At 39.1% G+C, this 17,398-nt stretch overlaps 1 protein-coding gene across 1 annotated transcript in view; it reads left to right on the top strand.

Moving 5' to 3' along the window:
* The window catches only part of tbl1xr1a (TBL1X/Y related 1a), a 74,282-nt gene extending 57,679 nt beyond the window's left edge, over window positions 1–16,603 (top strand). The window contains exons 4-17 of the mRNA XM_053633966.1: window positions 7,041–7,143; window positions 7,378–7,523; window positions 8,286–8,505; window positions 8,615–8,747; window positions 8,940–9,081; window positions 9,188–9,251; window positions 9,354–9,451; window positions 9,532–9,592; window positions 10,737–10,858; window positions 10,955–11,029; window positions 12,817–12,944; window positions 13,074–13,239; window positions 13,766–13,867; window positions 16,245–16,603. Of these exons, the coding sequence (XP_053489941.1) occupies window positions 7,086–7,143; window positions 7,378–7,523; window positions 8,286–8,505; window positions 8,615–8,747; window positions 8,940–9,081; window positions 9,188–9,251; window positions 9,354–9,451; window positions 9,532–9,592; window positions 10,737–10,858; window positions 10,955–11,029; window positions 12,817–12,944; window positions 13,074–13,239; window positions 13,766–13,867; window positions 16,245–16,271 (1,542 nt within the window). The 5' untranslated portion in view covers window positions 7,041–7,085 and the 3' untranslated portion in view covers window positions 16,272–16,603. The remainder of the gene's footprint in view (window positions 1–7,040; window positions 7,144–7,377; window positions 7,524–8,285; window positions 8,506–8,614; window positions 8,748–8,939; window positions 9,082–9,187; window positions 9,252–9,353; window positions 9,452–9,531; window positions 9,593–10,736; window positions 10,859–10,954; window positions 11,030–12,816; window positions 12,945–13,073; window positions 13,240–13,765; window positions 13,868–16,244) is intronic.
* Window positions 16,604–17,398: the final 795 nt, after the last annotated feature.

A 17,398-nucleotide genomic window follows, 5' to 3' on the forward strand; every position in this document is an offset into this window, starting at 1 on the left:
ACATATTTTTTTTGGTACAGTTTTCTAGCCACAAGCTTCAGGATTTTAAGTTATGGTCAGACTGGTATGCCACACTTCCATGTGTAAACACTTTCATGTGCAGGCTTTAAGCTGCAAAGCAATCCTTTTGGACATGGTGACACAATAAGCTTTTCAGAGCAACATATAGGCTACTTCCAGGACTGTAAAAAGTTCATTGAATTCCAAAGTTAAGCATTGTTTTGTGTGAAGCACTTCATGGTGAGTAAATGACTTCACGTTTGTTGACAAGACTCTGGTTGGTTGTCTGCCATAATAGTCAGGTAGACTTTTTCTGTGAAAGTAGGTGGTTCTTGGCCACATTTCTCGCTGGCGTAACTTCAGCCAACAAGTTTGAGTTCTTGCTACATTTAGCCCATTTTTTCCGCCAAATGGTTTCACAGTTTGTCAGTAACTACAGTCGGGTCCATAAGTATTTGGACAGCGTCGCAATTTTCGTACACCACCACAGTGGAATTGAAATGAAGCAATCATGATGTTATTGAAATGTAGACAGCTCTAAAGTACTCTGCTTTAATTCAAGGAGTTTTGCAAAAAAAAAATTGCATTATCTCTTTAGGAAATACAGCCATCCGTTTTCACAGGCTCAAAAGTAATTGGATATCTGCATTTCACCCGTTGTTCCCACAAGTTTCTCTCACTGTTGTAGAGCTGTTGAACCACCCAAGCATACTTGATGGCTTTCTTTGTCCTTTTGCCATACTAAATACAATAACTTTTTACTACTCTGTGACACATTTCTTCCGAGCCATTTTACACAGTGTTGTCTTTGTTAATACAAATGCTCTGATGATTGCGTTCTTTGACACATCTGGCCAACTGACAATCTGGAAAGTGTTATCGTGCTACGTTTATCCAGGTGTGCAACAGACTTTCACAGTGCTATTGGTCGGTGTGACCTAGAGTTGCACAAGATACCATTAACATGGTTTATGGTTTGATTGTATAATTTTTTAGTGTTGCCTTTAATAAGACCAAGTCTAATTTGACACTGTATTTTGCCTACAGGCAAATCAACGTACTTGTCTTTATTTAACTTGCATGGGTGAAAACACATGGTGGCTTTAGCGGCAAGTGGACAAGTGCCTGGATAAAGAAAACAAGTTTCATGCCCCTTAACTTTGTTGAGAAGAACGGATCAAAGAGTGAGATTTGGGAATGTTATTTCTTTTACCGTGCTTATAAAGTCGGGCAGTGAACAGACACAACAAAACCAAAGCACAAAAGGTGTTTTATTTAGAGGTTCATTTCTATGTAACTTCTATAACTAATGATTCTGGGGCGAACTTGTACATTAACAACTCGGACAACATCTTTCTTCACCAATCGTGGTTTGTCAATGCTACACAACTCTAATGCATGATTTCAGAATCTCTAATTGAAACCATATTTAGTTTTGGCCAAAGTATCATTTTAGTACCAAGACTTGACATTACACCTGTTATTGGTATTCAAGTCTAAATTTGAGTATTGTGACCAACGCTATTGCGATTATTTTTTTTGCTCTGCGCTCACAGCATAGAGCAAAAATAAATGGAAGCAATATGTTATGTATTGTACAGAAACAGAAATCCCGCTACAGCCATTTCTTCACACGTTATAACAGCTGTCTTCTGCGACTTCGTTTTTGGCAGAATCAAACGGAAAACTTTGACCTCGGTTAGGCCAGTAGGACATTTGAAGTGTAACCCTGCCTCAGAGGGAGAAATCCATTTCTGCCCCGCTGTGTAATATTCCTTCCATGGTCAAATTGGCACTGATGGAGACCCAGTGCCAATTTGACCATGGAAGGAATATTACACAGCGGGGCTGAAATGGATTTCTACCAAAGTAGGTCAGCTGAGGTGACACGTTTATCTAGGTTTATTCCCTCCATTATTCCTTGGAGAACATGGTGCATCACAAGCAGTTTGCTGCTACATCCTACTTAATCCATCACGACAGCATGTGGTAACGTGTGGCATGTAATAAGCACTGCTCGTTGTTCTCCCACCAGACTGATCAGGCCGCCTTTCCTTTGAACACAGCATAATTGTCAGATGCTACGAGGGGGGTGTGGAATGTATTGCCAAAAGGGACTGTTGTGCTTGGCGTAATGTAGAAAAGCAATAAGTAAATGCACATATTGCAGGTCAGTTAAGTCTCTGCCTACTTCAGCTCGAAATATTTCAGCTTGAAAAATTTAATGTGCCAAAGTTACATTTTTTCAGTACGGTTAGTGACAAGTTATCACGAATTATCCAAACCTTGTGGAATTTTTGTACTTGGAATAGTGATTTGTTTAGTGAGTCCTTGAGATGTTTGTGTGAGCAGAGTTCATGTTAGTCACAAAAAGTGTGTGAAAGGCTCTGCATAAAGGCTGACGCAAGCTCACACTCAATACAGAGGTGTGATGAACCTTGAGGACTAGGTGAAGGTTAGTCTCTGTTTTGTATATTTTTATTTTGCTCTGTGCCACACTTTTAAAGTGGCAATGTTGTTTTCTGTGCCACAATCCAGCTCATTCAACTGGATTCACTGAGGTGCTACAGAGAGTCGCTACAACACATTCACTATAACTACTGAGAACTCTTTATTTGTACGTGTATTGAGAGCATGAGAATTTCTCCACCCCTTTGACAAACTTTTAAATAAAAAGTGTGTGTATTTCCCTGTTCTACCTGAGAGACTCCTGCAGAAACAGGGTTTATTGAAAAAGGAGAGTTCTCTTGGCCGTTGATCCATAAGCTCAATAATATAGATGAGCTCTCTGTACTGTTGCAGAGATTTAATTTGGCTAAGGAGTGAGATGAAAAACAAATTGATTTAGAGACACCATTCAGTTTAGCTTCTGCCCCTTGATTGGTTGCGGTAGTAATGTTGCTATCTGATTGGTTCTCAAAGGTAGTATATCTTTGTTTAATACACGTTTAGTGAAATCAAAGAGACAAAACACAGGCTGTTCTCAGTAAAAGTGAGTCAACTACAGGTCCACACTTTGTCCCCAACCCCCTCGTTTCAGTTTAGCTGTTGAGTCTACTCAAACCTCTGTTTTAAAAGTTTCTACTATTAGTCAGGCTTATACAAGCGGTTTCTCACAAACATCTCGAATTGATAAGTTGTCTGCTGCAAGAAAGGAACGCGAGAGAATAATCAGAGAGGTGTTTCATCACCACAGCTGCGCGCTCTTGAAATAGAACAAAACCTCCACACCCGAAAATGGTCATGATAATAGAAATGTTCCTGACCTTTCCTCGTATCCTTGAGAGCAAAAACTATTTTACCTGTAAACGAGCCACAGCTACAAGCGTTGAGCACGTTCTTCAACATAGGATTGTTTCCACCCTTTAATGTCATAAATTTGATATCCTCTACATTAAATGGTTACGTTTACATAGTTTTTAATTCACCAAGTTTAGCGTTTCATTAAAAAAAAATCTGCCTCTGTCGTTGAAATAGTATCTGGTTGGAATCATTATTATTATTAGTTAACTTTACTACCAAAGCAATTTGAAAAATATTCAACTGCTTCTCAAATAGATCATTTGTTTCTGGCATCCACTGAATATGGACTGACTTGTAACTAAGCAAGGGTTACAAACTTCATATGAATCATTCATCTTTTTCCCCCTAATAATGATGGATAGAAAATGTATGCCAAAGTTGTAACTTGAGTCTAAAACTTGAAATTGGGTCTTAACTGGCAATGTCAGTTTTGAACTGAGCTCACTCAGATCTACTAAGGGTTTCAGGGAAAATCAATAGAACAGATAATGTGTGGTCAAAACTTTTTTGTACTGGATTCACAATCCGAATGCAGCCAACAAGTAATGGAAGCTTATGATCAGCAACAGGCAAACAGCAAGACACTTAATGCAAATTGGGCTGCACAAAGAAAATACTACAAAATCTTGATATGTTTCTCAATACCATTCGATTCAAGTGCAGTGACGTTTCTGTAGCATTTGCACTCGTGCAACCATATAAAACAAAGTGCTACTGTTGCTCGTTATTTACTGTGACCAATGACCATAGACGTTACCACATGATCTCACGTACACACAGGTGCAGTGAGTTTACAGAAGAAAAACAGGAGAAACGATGTGGGAATGTCCTGAGTGACGGAAAAAAAAACACAATAGCTCACTTGAAATGAATGAATGAGTTATGTGAGTCATGGCAGCATGTGCCGTCTCACTCAAAACTTGCCAGTACTTGCCACATTACACAAAGAGCGCGATTATCAGGACCGATTTTCACCCACTAGTGCCAATGAGTAGCTATTAGCAGAAGAGCAGAAACCATGTCACAACTTATTATTTAACCAGATGCTAATATTGCTGGTTTCTTTCAACTTTGGGAGAACATACTGAATTCTTGGTACCGTAATATTATTGTAGTTTGATAGTAAATAGCTTTTAATTTTGTGCCGGATTTAGCGTTTAACAGTTGCACTCTTTTCCCCCTCGCTTTTAAATCGCTTATGAATACCTCTGTGCATTTTACTTTTGCTTTTGAACTAGCGGCAATTCGGGGGTAGCAATTGTTTGAATGGTGGGTTGATTATTATTGTTAATGAAAAACACAACAACAAAACAATGACAAACTCGCTTATGTTAAACATAGAACTTTTGAAACAAAATCTTCCGCCATCGTCTTGTGACGTGACGAATGAAATCTGATCTGTGCTGCAACTCTGACTCGTTCGGCTCATGCTGAATTGTGCAGATGCGTTCAGTTTTTAATTGTAGTGTCGTTCTCGAACTAAATTATTTTTATTACCATAAAAAAAGCAAAATGACAGTGGGGGCGGTGCCGTGGTGGGCAAGTGATGTAATCGCTGTGTGGCCCAAACACCGGGAACACCGGGAACGTCTATCGTAGCAAGCCTAGTGCTGACTAATTCAAATCACAGGTTTATATTAATGCGCTTGTTATAATGTGATAAATTCTGTAGTAACAGCTCATTCACAGGAGCATATCATAATAAATGATGAAGAACATACATCCATCTTCTATACCACTTATCCTTCCTTCAGGGTCACAGGGAACCTGGAGCCTCTCCCAGGGAGCATCGGGCACAAGGCGGGGTACACCTTGGACAGGGTGCCAATCCATCGCAGGGCACATTCACACACATTCGCACACTACAGACACGCCAATCAGCCTACCGTGCATGTCTTTGGAGGAAACCGGAGTACCCGGAGGAAACCCCCGCAGCACGGGGAGAACATGCAAACTCCGCACACACAGGGCCACGGTGGGAATCGAACCCCCGACCCTGGAGGTATGAGGCGAACGTGCTAGCCACTAAGCCTTGAGAGAGAAAAGAGAGGGTAGTAAGGGATATAAAGTTTATAGCTACTTTTATGTAGGTAAGTGACAGAAACTATTGCTGAGTTTGACTAAAGATTGTACCTCGGAATTTCCGACGTCCACATTAATCTGGATAGATTTTGAAACGCCCTCCATCTACATTGGCGTTTTCCACATATTACATATTGAGGAAATATTGAGGTTTTTTTTTTTTTTTGAATGGACAGACGTAGAGAGAGATTTGTTGTGTTGTGTTGACTATAAGTTGAGTTGAATGGGTCACATGAGTCATTATGTCTCATTTTTCAAAAAAAAAAAATGTCATTGTTTTTGAAGATCTCCATTTTCTCAGTCCACATTACAATGTGAAAATGGCATTTTCAAATTTATCCACTTGGGAGAGCATGTTTGAGAAGCTCTGTTTTCACTGGACAAAATTGCTGTCTCAGTGTGGACGGAAGGCAAAAACATTGAGAAAAAGATGTGTTTTCAAAGTAAGCTGGACGTGGCCCAGGAAAAAGACCTCCTGAACTTTAAAGAGAAATCGGGAAGGTGTCTTCATCCCCACGTTTAGCATATGACGACAGGTCAACATGGCTGCTCACAACGTCATTAAATAAAATATCGCTTCACTATTTTAAATGTGTTTATAGTAGTATTTACTTGAGATCAGTCAACACAGACAAATTAGTTGGTTAAATCTGTAATATTAACCTTACAGATCACTGTTTTGAGAAAGTTTATACATCATAAACATAAACTTAACCCCTACATTGAGATTTGTGGAGAATTTGTGCAGTTTGTTTTTAAATTCCCTCGTCCTAAGTCGGCTAAGAATTTAAACTGAATTCAACAAGAAGACAGCTGCTGATGTTTCGTCACACTTGCACCTAGCACTTCCTGACAAGACAGTGAGTCATTCTTGGCATATTGATTTGCGGTTGCAGGATGCTTGCTCTTTGGAGCCAGAGTAGACATGATGACAGTATGTGTTACTATTGTTGTTGTTGTTGTTGTTGTGATCTCAGAGTTGTATGATTTTTGTGATTTCTGTAATAATGTAACAATAGATTAGGCTGCACTTCAGTAAAGCTTGTAACCTCAATGTAAATAAAGGTTGCATTTGCATTATATTCATGCTTGTATACAAGATATCTGTATTTGTTAACAAGAACAGAAATATTGCTTCTCTGCAGAGGGCCGGGATTTCTACACTGATTCGTTCCCAGAGTGTGATCTATGCTCTGGAGTTTGTTCAGTTTATTAATTAGCACACAGGCAACACTACTGTAAGCGTAAGCCAGATGTGAATGGCAAATTCACTAGACCAAAACATTTTCTAGTGACTTAATGTAAAAATCCACTCTACTTAGCCACAGTCTTGGCTTTGCCTCCTTTTGTGATTTTGATACCACAGTGCCCCCACACTTTAATGGCAGCTTGTGGTAGTGCAGTTTGTTATTTAGATGTTCAGGAGAGAACAAACTGCACTAAACTGTGGCAGAATTGAAAACACTCGTACCCCTATCAGCGGGGAGATCTGTTAACTCCATTTAACAGCAGGAAGCCTTATAAACACTCAGATAATGCTGACGCCTCTCATCTGCAGCTTTTACTTTACCCACTATTATTACTGTTATTGACTTGTTATTGACTGGTCGTAATGACTTCTTGTTATATGTGTCTCTCTCTCTCCCCACTCAAAGGCTTGTATCCTGTGTGCTGACCTCATGGTGTAAGCAGGTGTAAAGATGAGCATAAGCAGTGATGAGGTCAACTTTCTGGTGTACAGATACCTACAGGAGTCAGGTATGTGTACTGCACAACCAACACATTCCTCCATAAACAGATAAAACACATTCTGTAATCAGGCTAGCAATCTTATTTTATTCTACACATGTATACATTAATTTCTATGTAAACATCAGAGCCCCATGTAATCAGAAAGCACATGTGCATTCCCCGAGGGACCTGAGTGAGTGTAAGGCGATCCCCATGAGAGCTGCACACTGATGTGTTTTTTTTCCTTTCCCCCGCTGGCAGGGTTTTCCCATTCAGCGTTCACATTTGGCATAGAGAGCCACATCAGCCAGTCCAACATTAACGGAGCCCTAGTGCCCCCTGCTGCCCTCATCTCCATCATCCAGAAGGGCCTGCAGTATGTGGAGGCAGAAGTCAGTATCAACGAGGTAAGATGGAGCTCTACCTCTTCTTTTTCTCAGCCTTTGTAATATAAAGCTTATTTGGTCGTATGGTTAATGGAGGATGTTCAAATGTTGTCCAAATGAAAATGTACAACAACAAAAAAAGCCCTGAAATTCGGTTAACAAACTAAACAATCATATTCAATCTTAATCCAGTCTTTTTGTTTGTTTCTTTGTTTTGGAAATTTACTTTGCATTTGTCATGCATAAAGTTCATTTTGTTTAAGTAAAGTTGACTTGACTTTGGGCAGTGGCCTGTCTTTAGAACACTCTGCGCTAACAATTACTGATTTATACTTCTAACACTGAAATGCTTTGCACAATTAAAGGTACAGTTTGGAATTTTTAAACTGTAATTCACAATATTACCATACAACAGGTCTTTTACTTTCTTGATTTCTGGCTATGGTTTACCTAGCCCAGCTATTATCATTCACCCTAGTTTCAACAATGTGGGGTTGTGTTTGTTCTGAGGGAAGGGAAGACTTGTGTGTTTTGTGGGGTTTGTTTTTATTGTATTTCTATTTATTTATTTATTTATTTATTTTTTAATTGCAATTCCAATTTACCTCACAACTACAAATACAAACTGCTTCTTAAAAATATTAGAAATGAATTAGTTTAATTTACAGGAAACTGCAGATGAGTATCATGTTTTGAATGCCTTTTTTTTTCTTTCTTTTTTTTTTAAACAACCGAACAAATTTTGACCTCTGTGTAAGAATATTATTTTGTCTGTGCGTTCAGGACGGCACTCTGTTTGATGGCCGGCCGATCGAATCCTTGTCTCTGATCGACGCTGTGATGCCTGACGTGGTGCAGACACGCCAGCAAGCCTACCGAGACAAACTGGCACAGCAGCAAGCTGCCGCCGCACCTCCAGCCTCCAGCACCAACATGCAGGGCAATGCCAAAAATGGAGAAAACACCGCCAACGGAGAGGAGAATGGTGCACATGCCTTACCTAGTGAGCTTCTAAACTATATACTGTTTGCTATTTATTTTTGCTTGGGTTATTTTCAATAGATCTCTCTGATTGTGTCTGACTGCTCTCAAATTTGTCCTTTTCTCTGTAGATAACCATGCAGACATGATGGAGGTAGATGGAGATGTGGAGATTCCTCAAAATAAAGCTATGGTGCTGAGGGGACACGAGTCCGAGGTGTTCATCTGCGCCTGGAACCCCGTTAGCGACCTGCTCGCTTCTGGGTCAGTCACTTGCCTCCCGTTCCTGCCTGCTTCCTTCACCACTAGCTGACTGTCCTTCATCCATGAAGGACATTATACACACTATTCATTATGAATAGTGTGGTTACACATAGCGCCTTTGTTTCTCCTTTTCTTTTTTTTCTTTTGTCACCACCTCCTATGCTCTGGCTCACTTTCTTGATGCATTTGTAGGTCTGGGGACTCGACGGCTCGCATATGGAACCTGAGTGAGAACAGCACCAGCAGCTCCACACAGCTCGTGCTCAGGCACTGTATACGAGAGGGAGGCCAAGACGTGCCCAGCAACAAAGACGTTACATCATTAGACTGGAATGTGAGTGTTGTTTTGGAGGCTGTGCTCTTACTGCTCAATGCTTTTCTGTCTTTCAGTTTTCTGGGGTTGATGGGAGCATGATGTATCTGTTATTCCTTTTTCACAGAGTGAGGGTACATTATTAGCCACAGGCTCTTATGATGGCTTTGCCAGAATATGGACAAAAGATGGTGAGTGTGTCCCCTTTTAGCTTTATGCAAGAACCCAATTTGTGCTATTTTTTGTGATGCTCAGATAATGCTTTTTTTTTTTTCCTTTTCTTTTTTATGCAGGTAATCTTGCCAGCACCCTGGGTCAGCATAAAGGCCCTATATTTGCGTTGAAGTGGAACAAGAAAGGAAATTTTATCCTTAGTGCTGGTGTAGATAAGGTATGCAGAGAGGATTTTTTATGGTGAAAGTATTTGCCTTGTTTGCTTCATTAGATGAAAGTATTGATTGTCTGTTTTAGACAACAATCATTTGGGACGCTCATACAGGAGAGGCCAAGCAGCAGTTTCCCTTCCATTCAGGTACTCTTGTGTACATTTTGCTGATGTTTACATAGTGATACAAAGACAAACAGACCTGCTAACCCCCTTGTTTTCTTTTAAGGTAAAAGGAGTTCGTTAATGCATTCATTAATATTTTCAGTTAAATGGTCAAAGAAAGGAAAAAAAAAGGAAATATTAAATAGGCCTACACTAAAGTGTCAGATCTAAATATTTAGATACATTTAATGGTTATGATGATTAGATAGTGATTGAATTGCAGTTTGCTTCTCTGTGCTGGTCAGCGCTGATGCATTCAAGCCTGTTGCAGTAGAATCTGAAGTGTGTGTGTGTGTGTGTGTATGTGTATATATATATATATATATATATATATATATATATATATATATATATATATATATATATATATAGAGAGAGAGAGAGAGAGAGAGAGAGAGAGAGAGAGAGAGAGAGGTTTATGGTAACCACCAGGCACTTGAGATGCAACTCATTTGTTTTAGTTAAAATGCAGATATTAGAACAGTTTCACACTTTTTTGTATTAATTGCGGTATCATTTCCCTAGAATAGGAAGCAAGGAAATTTTTGTACTGCAGACCTTGATCCTTTCCTGCATGTGAATATATACACACGTGAGCACACTACAATTTCTGCCTTAGACAGGTGATTTGTGAAAGGACTAGATTGAAAAGGTACTCCCCCCAAACTGCTGTAACTACTAAAAAGGAAGACGAAGACGTATCCCAAATATGAATCTCTTAATGATTGCTTTTATGCGAAATTCAAATTCCTGTAAATTGCCAGATCGCAAGAGACCAGTGTTTTATTGCTAACATATAAGATTTATTGTTCAGTTTCAGAAAATTGCGATTTATCCCTTGCTTTAAGTCACAAACGTGTTAAATTGCATTTGGAGGAGGTAAAGCCGAATAAAATTACATTTGCAGGAGGCACGATTGCTGAGTGTTGGTATTTATTGTACAAATCTCTTTGCTGTAGTCTGCTACTTTAAATTAGAGTAGAGCTATTTCAAGTGAAGATGCAGGACAAAAGGTGACTTTAATATAGCAGCTTCTCCAAAACAAAGTTGTACTTGAGCAAAGATAGCCTGGGGGCAAATAGAGTCTTGTAAACACAAATTCTCTCTTTCTTATTTCCTCTCTCAGCACCTGCTTTGGATGTGGACTGGCAGAGCAACAACACATTTGCCTCGTGCAGCACAGATATGTGCATTCACGTGTGTAAACTGGGCCAGGACCGACCCATAAAGACATTCCAAGGACATACAGTAAGCTCTGTCCATATGCTGCTGCTGCTTTATTCTTCCAAAAAAAAAAAAAAACGGAGTGTGTTTATTCTCACTCATGTTCTCTCTCTTTTCTAGAATGAAGTAAATGCAATCAAATGGGATCCAACTGGCAACCTGCTGGCATCATGTTCTGACGACATGACGCTGAAGGTAAGGCCAAGTGTCAGACTACACAACAATTCAATTCAATTTTATTTGTATAGCGCTTTTTACAATAGACATTGTCTCAAAGCAGCTTTACAGAAATATATAAACACGGTACAGAGATATTAAAAGTGCGAATTTATCCCAATTGAGCAAGCCGGTGGTGACGGTGGCAAGGAAAAACTCCCTAAGATGCTAAGAGGAAGAAACCTTGAGAGGAACCAGACTCAGAAGGGAGCCCATCCTCATCTGGGTAACAACAGATAGTGTGAAAAAGTTCATTATGGTTTTATATGAAGTCTGTTTGGCCTTAGAAGCAGCCGTAGTCCCAGCAGTCTGGAATTGGAGTAGATGAGAGCTCCATCCAGGGGTAGGACATACGAAATGGATCAGGCAGGTCTGGAGAGCAGAAAGGATCAGGATCTCTAGTATCTCCATAAAATCGTGTGTGGCTCGGCAGAAGGAGAGAGGGAGAAAAAGGATTATTAGGACTGTGCTTAGTGTAACAGAAAGTCTAGTCAGGGTAAGCTTGAGTAAACAAATACATTTTAAGCCTAGACTTAAACACTGAGACTGTGTCTGAGTCCCGAACACTAATTGGAAGACTGTTCCATAACTGTGGGGCTTTATAAGAGAAAGCTCTTCCCCCTGCTGTGGCCTTCGCTATAAGAGGTACCGTCAAATAGCCTACATCTTTTGATCTAAGTAGGTGTGGCGGATCATAGAAAACCAAAAGTTCGCTTAGATACTGTGATGCAAGACCGCTTAGTGCTTTATAGGTTAATAATAGTATTTTATAATCAATGCGAGATTTCACTGGGAGCCATTGCATTGTTGATAAGATCGGGGTGATGTGGTCATATCTTCTGGTTCTAGTTAGGACTCTAGCAGCTGCATTCTGTACTAACTGGAGTTTGTTTATGCACCTGCTGGAACATCCAGACAATAAAGCATGAAATAATATTTCTGCATCTTGTAGTGACAATATATTTCTTATCTTAGAAATATTTCTGAAATGAAAGAAGGCTATATTAGTAATATTATCTACATGAGCTTCAAATGATAAACTGGAGTCAATAATCACACCAAGGTCTTTTAATGCTGCACATGATGAAACAGAAAGTCCATCCAGAGTTACTGTGTGATCAGAAAGATTACTTCTAGCTACACGTGATCCTAATACAAGTACTTCTGTCTTATCAGAGTTAAGTAAAAGGAAGTTAGTTAGCATCCAACGTCTGATGTCCTTTACACATTCCTCAACTTTATTAAGCTGCTCTCTGGCTTCGCTGAAACATACAGCTGTGTATCATCAGCATAACAGTGGAAGCTAATTCCATATTTACGAATAATTTGACCTAGAGGTAGCATATAAAAAGTAGAAAGCAGTGGGCCTAAAACAGAACCTTGTGGAACACCAAATTTAACCTCGGTATGTGTGGAGAAATTGCCGTTTACATCTACAAACTGATAACGATTGGTCAAATAAGACCTGAGCCAGGAGAGGACTGTTCCCTTAATGCCAACATTACTCTTTCAGGATGTTGCTATTTTTAGGCCGTTTTATTTGTGCAATAAATAATGTGTCAAACCGCACTTAAATTCACAGCGCCACACACAGGCTACAAATAAAATTTACAGATTCAATGCTTTTTCAAGGCTCTGTAGTACTTGTTGTTCCCAAGTCTTCAAGTCATATTGAGGAATGACAATAAACACACCTTGAAACATGTATTGACTGCTACATTGTCCTTTATCAGGTGTCTAAAGTTATAGTGTTTGTGTTGTTTTAGATCTGGAGTATGAAGCAGGACTCGTGCGTTCATGACTTGCAAGCTCACAGCAAAGAAATTTACACTATAAAATGGAGCCCAACTGGCCCTGGCACCAACAATCCCAACGCCAATCTCATGCTTGCCAGGTAAAACTTTTTCACTTTTATACACTTTAACTTCGCCTTTAAACAGTTGTTAACTGCTATACATACTATGTATTACAGCAAGTAATGGTGGCGTTTTCTTATTTTTTTTTATTCCTCTTTTCCCTTCAGTGCATCCTTTGACTCTACTGTTCGGCTATGGGATGTAGATCGAGGCATATGCATCCACACATTAACCAAACACCAGGAGCCGGTGTACAGTGTCGCCTTTAGCCCAGACGGACGCCATTTGGCCAGCGGCTCTTTCGACAAGTGTGTACACATCTGGAACACACAGGTAATAGTCTCTTTCACCCAGCTGTACAATATAATAATTACATTGCTTCTCTGGTTGTATTTCAACATGTCAGGCAATTAGGCAAGTTGTCAAAATTGGAATTGATAGTAGTCTCAGTGTCAGACGTTTCGCCCACAGCTATGGAGCATGTGATATTTTTTCTTGCCACAAGCGTCAGATCAAGATTTTCTCTCCACACTTCCATTCCCAATTTCTGGTCGGGGAAACAGTGTCTTTAAACACCATGACCAAAAAAAAAAGTTTTTGAGCAATATATATAGCAAGTCTCTACTATCCACTCTCTCACTCTTTACACAAAACTCTGTTTTCCAACACCTTCCGATACATGTATATTAGTTTCCAATGTAGTAACATTTAATGCATAGATAGAAGGATGTCACACTTGTATAGAGGGTCTAGCTGTTGGGGTTGGTTCAATAAAATTACAAAAGGGCAGCCAGTTGTGTAGCATTTGGAATTTGGCATGTTCATTTATTGAATACATTTTTTCATTGTGTTTCCACAGACTGGTGCTTTAGTTCATAGCTACAGGGGAACAGGGGGCATTTTTGAAGTGTGTTGGAACGCAGCTGGTGACAAAGTGGGTGCAAGTGCATCGGATGGCTCTGTAAGTACCTACTTTTTTATTACATACCCACCAACACACCCTTGTCGACATCCCTTTATGAGTCACACAAATGGCGGAGGAGGATTGAACAGAGTGGGTTTTAATAATCAGAATACAGTTGACCTTGTCAGCAAGAACAGTGTAGCTACAGTGACAAGTGATTTCCACAATTCAGTGTGATAACTAGCTAGCATGCAAATTAGCTAGCAGAATACATTATATGAGCTGTTTGGTATGGCTGGAATAACTGCTTATTATTCACAGATCCTAAATTGAAATCGGCAAATTCAATATTTTGTTATTTTAAAAAATATTTACAACAAACAGTGTACCAGCATACAGTGTAGCAGCACATTTTGAGCAGTTTTAGGTGTACCTTTTGTTCAGATGTCTTTTTGGAGGTGTGTACCCATCGCAGTGTGCAAGGCACACACACAAGTGGTAATATTATGATTAACCAGCGTTTTCAGGTTTCAGTATAAATTTCCCATGGAACTACTTTGTCACATGAAAAGATATAATCAAGTATTTAGAAAAATGTGAGGGGTGTACTCACCATGACACTCCCACCACCATGCTTGACTGTAGGCAAGACACACTTGTCTTTGTACTCCTCACCTGGTTGCCGCCACACACGCTTGACACCATCTGAACCAAATAAGTTTATCTTGGTCTCATCAGACCACAGGACATGGTTCCAGTAATCCATGTCCTTAGTCTGCTTGTCTTCAGCAAACTGTTTGCGGGCTTTCTTGTGCATCATCTTTAGAAGAGGCTTCCTTCTGGGACGACAGCCATGCACACCAATTTGATGCAGTGCGCGGCATGTCGTCTGAGCACTGACAGGCTGACCCCCCACCCCTTCATCCTCTGCAGCAATGCTGGCAGCACTCATATGTCTTTTTCCCAAAGACAACCTCTGGATATGCCGCTGAGCACGTGCACTCAACTTCTTTGGTCGACCATGGCGAGGCCTGTTCTGAGTGGAACCTGTCCTGTTAAACCGCTGTATGGTCTTAGCCACCATGCTGCAGCTCAGTGCCAGGGTCTTGGCAATCTTCTTATAGCCTAGGCCATCTTTATGTAGAGCAACAATTCTTTTTTTCAGATCCTCAGAGAGTTCTTTGCCATGAGGTGCCATGTTGAACTTCCAGTGACCAGTATGAGGGAGTGTGAGAGCGATGACACCAGATTTAACACACCTGCTCCCCATTCACACCTGAGACCTTGTAACACTAACAAGTCACATGACACCTATTGGCTTTAATGGCTGTGTTGAGTTATTTTGAGGGGACTCCAAATTTACACTGTTACACAAGCTGTACACTCACTACTTTACATTGTAGCAAAGTGTCATTTCTTCAGTGTTGTCACATGAAAAGATATAATCAAATATTTACAAAAATGTGAGGGGTGTACTCACTTTTGTGAGATACTATATATGTATGTGTGTGTGTATTTATATATATATATAAATATATAAATATGTGTGTGTGTGTATATGTATGTATGTATGTATGTATATGTGTATATATATATATATATATATGTGTATATGTATGTGTATATATATATATGTGTGTATATGTATATATGTATATGTATGTGTGTATATGTATATATGTATATGTATGTGTATGTATGTATGTATGTATATAGCCAAATTCTATTTGTGTGGTACCACTGAATGTCACAGTGGTATGCACTCATTTCTCATATACTGAGATTATCCACTCCATAACCCCCTTTCCCTCTACCAATCTTTGCAATACATCTTATAATAGAAATGGTAGTCTACATTATAGACACACTGTGGGTGCTTGTGCGTTGCCTTAGTTTGCGGAAATGTACTGCTATAAAATAGGAACTCGGTTGCCACAGAGATAAAAAATTAATAATAATAATAATCCCAATGTGGTATATGTATGTGTGTGTGTGTGTGTGTGTGTGTGTGTGTATATATATGTGTGTGTATATATGTGTGTGTGCATATATATATATATATATATATATATATATATATATATATATATATATATATATATATATATATTACACGTATATCTAATATATATAAAATGCAACTGTAAGCACTCATTTGAGCTCTCTTTTGCTTCTTATTACTGTCGATCAATTTTTTTAAAAATTTGTCTTATTCACCAATTTATGCTAGGAGTTTTGTGCTTCTTTTTTTTCTTGTTAGCAAACTTCACCCATAAATCGTTGGAAACCTGTTATTGATAATGACAGCAATTTCCCTAGAGGTTAACAGAACCCCAGTAGAATGCAGTAGTACTTTTCAAGCATAGCATGTAGACATATGATTAAATGTGTTACAAGTGCATTTGACAAGTGTATGTTTGCTCTCTCTCTTTAGGTTTGTGTATTAGATCTGAGGAAATAACGCTGCTTGTTGGAAGCCATGGACCGACTATGAATGTGTACATAGCCAAAATGACTGTCCCTGCCCCATGTACTGCTACAATCCCTATTGTACCATGGCCAGCCACTACAGACAGGACGGGGGGAAAAACAAGCATCCTGACGCAGCAGACAAAGTAGAGTGGAAGTGATTCCAACCAGAGACATGAAAGGGACTTTTGTAAGTAACATCGGTGGGGAAACAACACAAAAGAAGAAAAAAAAGGACTGGTATATTTACCAAAATTTGGAAGATATTTTACTATTTGTTCTTCAAACCAATCTCATCAAAATAAACAAGCGAAAAGATTTTAATCTTTGTTGTTAGTTCCATTTCAGTGTGTGTTTTTTTTTAGTTTTGTTTGCTTTCCTTAACCCATGGGGGGTTTTTTTCGCTTTCTTTCTTGCTCTGTCTCTTTTTCAACACTTGCATTTTTAAGGTCACAGCTGCATGAAATAAGGACTCATCTTTCTCTCTCTTTTATGCAGAGTACAGTTATTTAAAGTCTTTTTGGTACTTTACATTTTGTGGTTCAGAAAAAAAAAGAACAGTGTAGGGACTTGAAACCATTTAACTTTCATTTATTCTTACGTTTCAGTAGTTTTCATGCTTTGGTTTAATTGTTCATCTCTGAAACCATTGTTCAAGTAATGGTTGTTTATTCAAAGGAGACGTTAATTCTGCTGAGAATAGAGGCAGGAATAATAGTGGTGCACATTCAAAGGGATGCACAGTACGTTATGCTTGGTTTGTCCAGTATTAATCGAGCAACAAAATGTTAACTGTAGACAGAGTTAACTGCTGTAGCTACTCCTTAGAATTTATTTTCTGTATTGCATTAAGAACAGGCATTTTAATAAGGTAAAAAAAAAAAAAGGTGTTGCTTGTAAAGACAAGCTCTAAGCAGTACAACGGCTAACACTGGACAACCCTAGGTTTATAATCGAATATATCTAGACAAAAAGAAAAGACTTGCTTTAAGTTTCACAAATGAACTGTTTACTGGTTAATCAAAATAGTTTTTATTTAACCTAATTGACTGGGTTTATGCTCTGATATAGTCGTTCAAACAAATCACTGCAAACATGTGGAAAATATAAAGTTATGTA

Source organism: Ictalurus furcatus, chromosome 10 (genome assembly GCF_023375685.1).
Source record: "Ictalurus furcatus strain D&B chromosome 10, Billie_1.0, whole genome shotgun sequence".
NCBI classification, from domain to species: domain Eukaryota; kingdom Metazoa; phylum Chordata; class Actinopteri; order Siluriformes; family Ictaluridae; genus Ictalurus; species Ictalurus furcatus.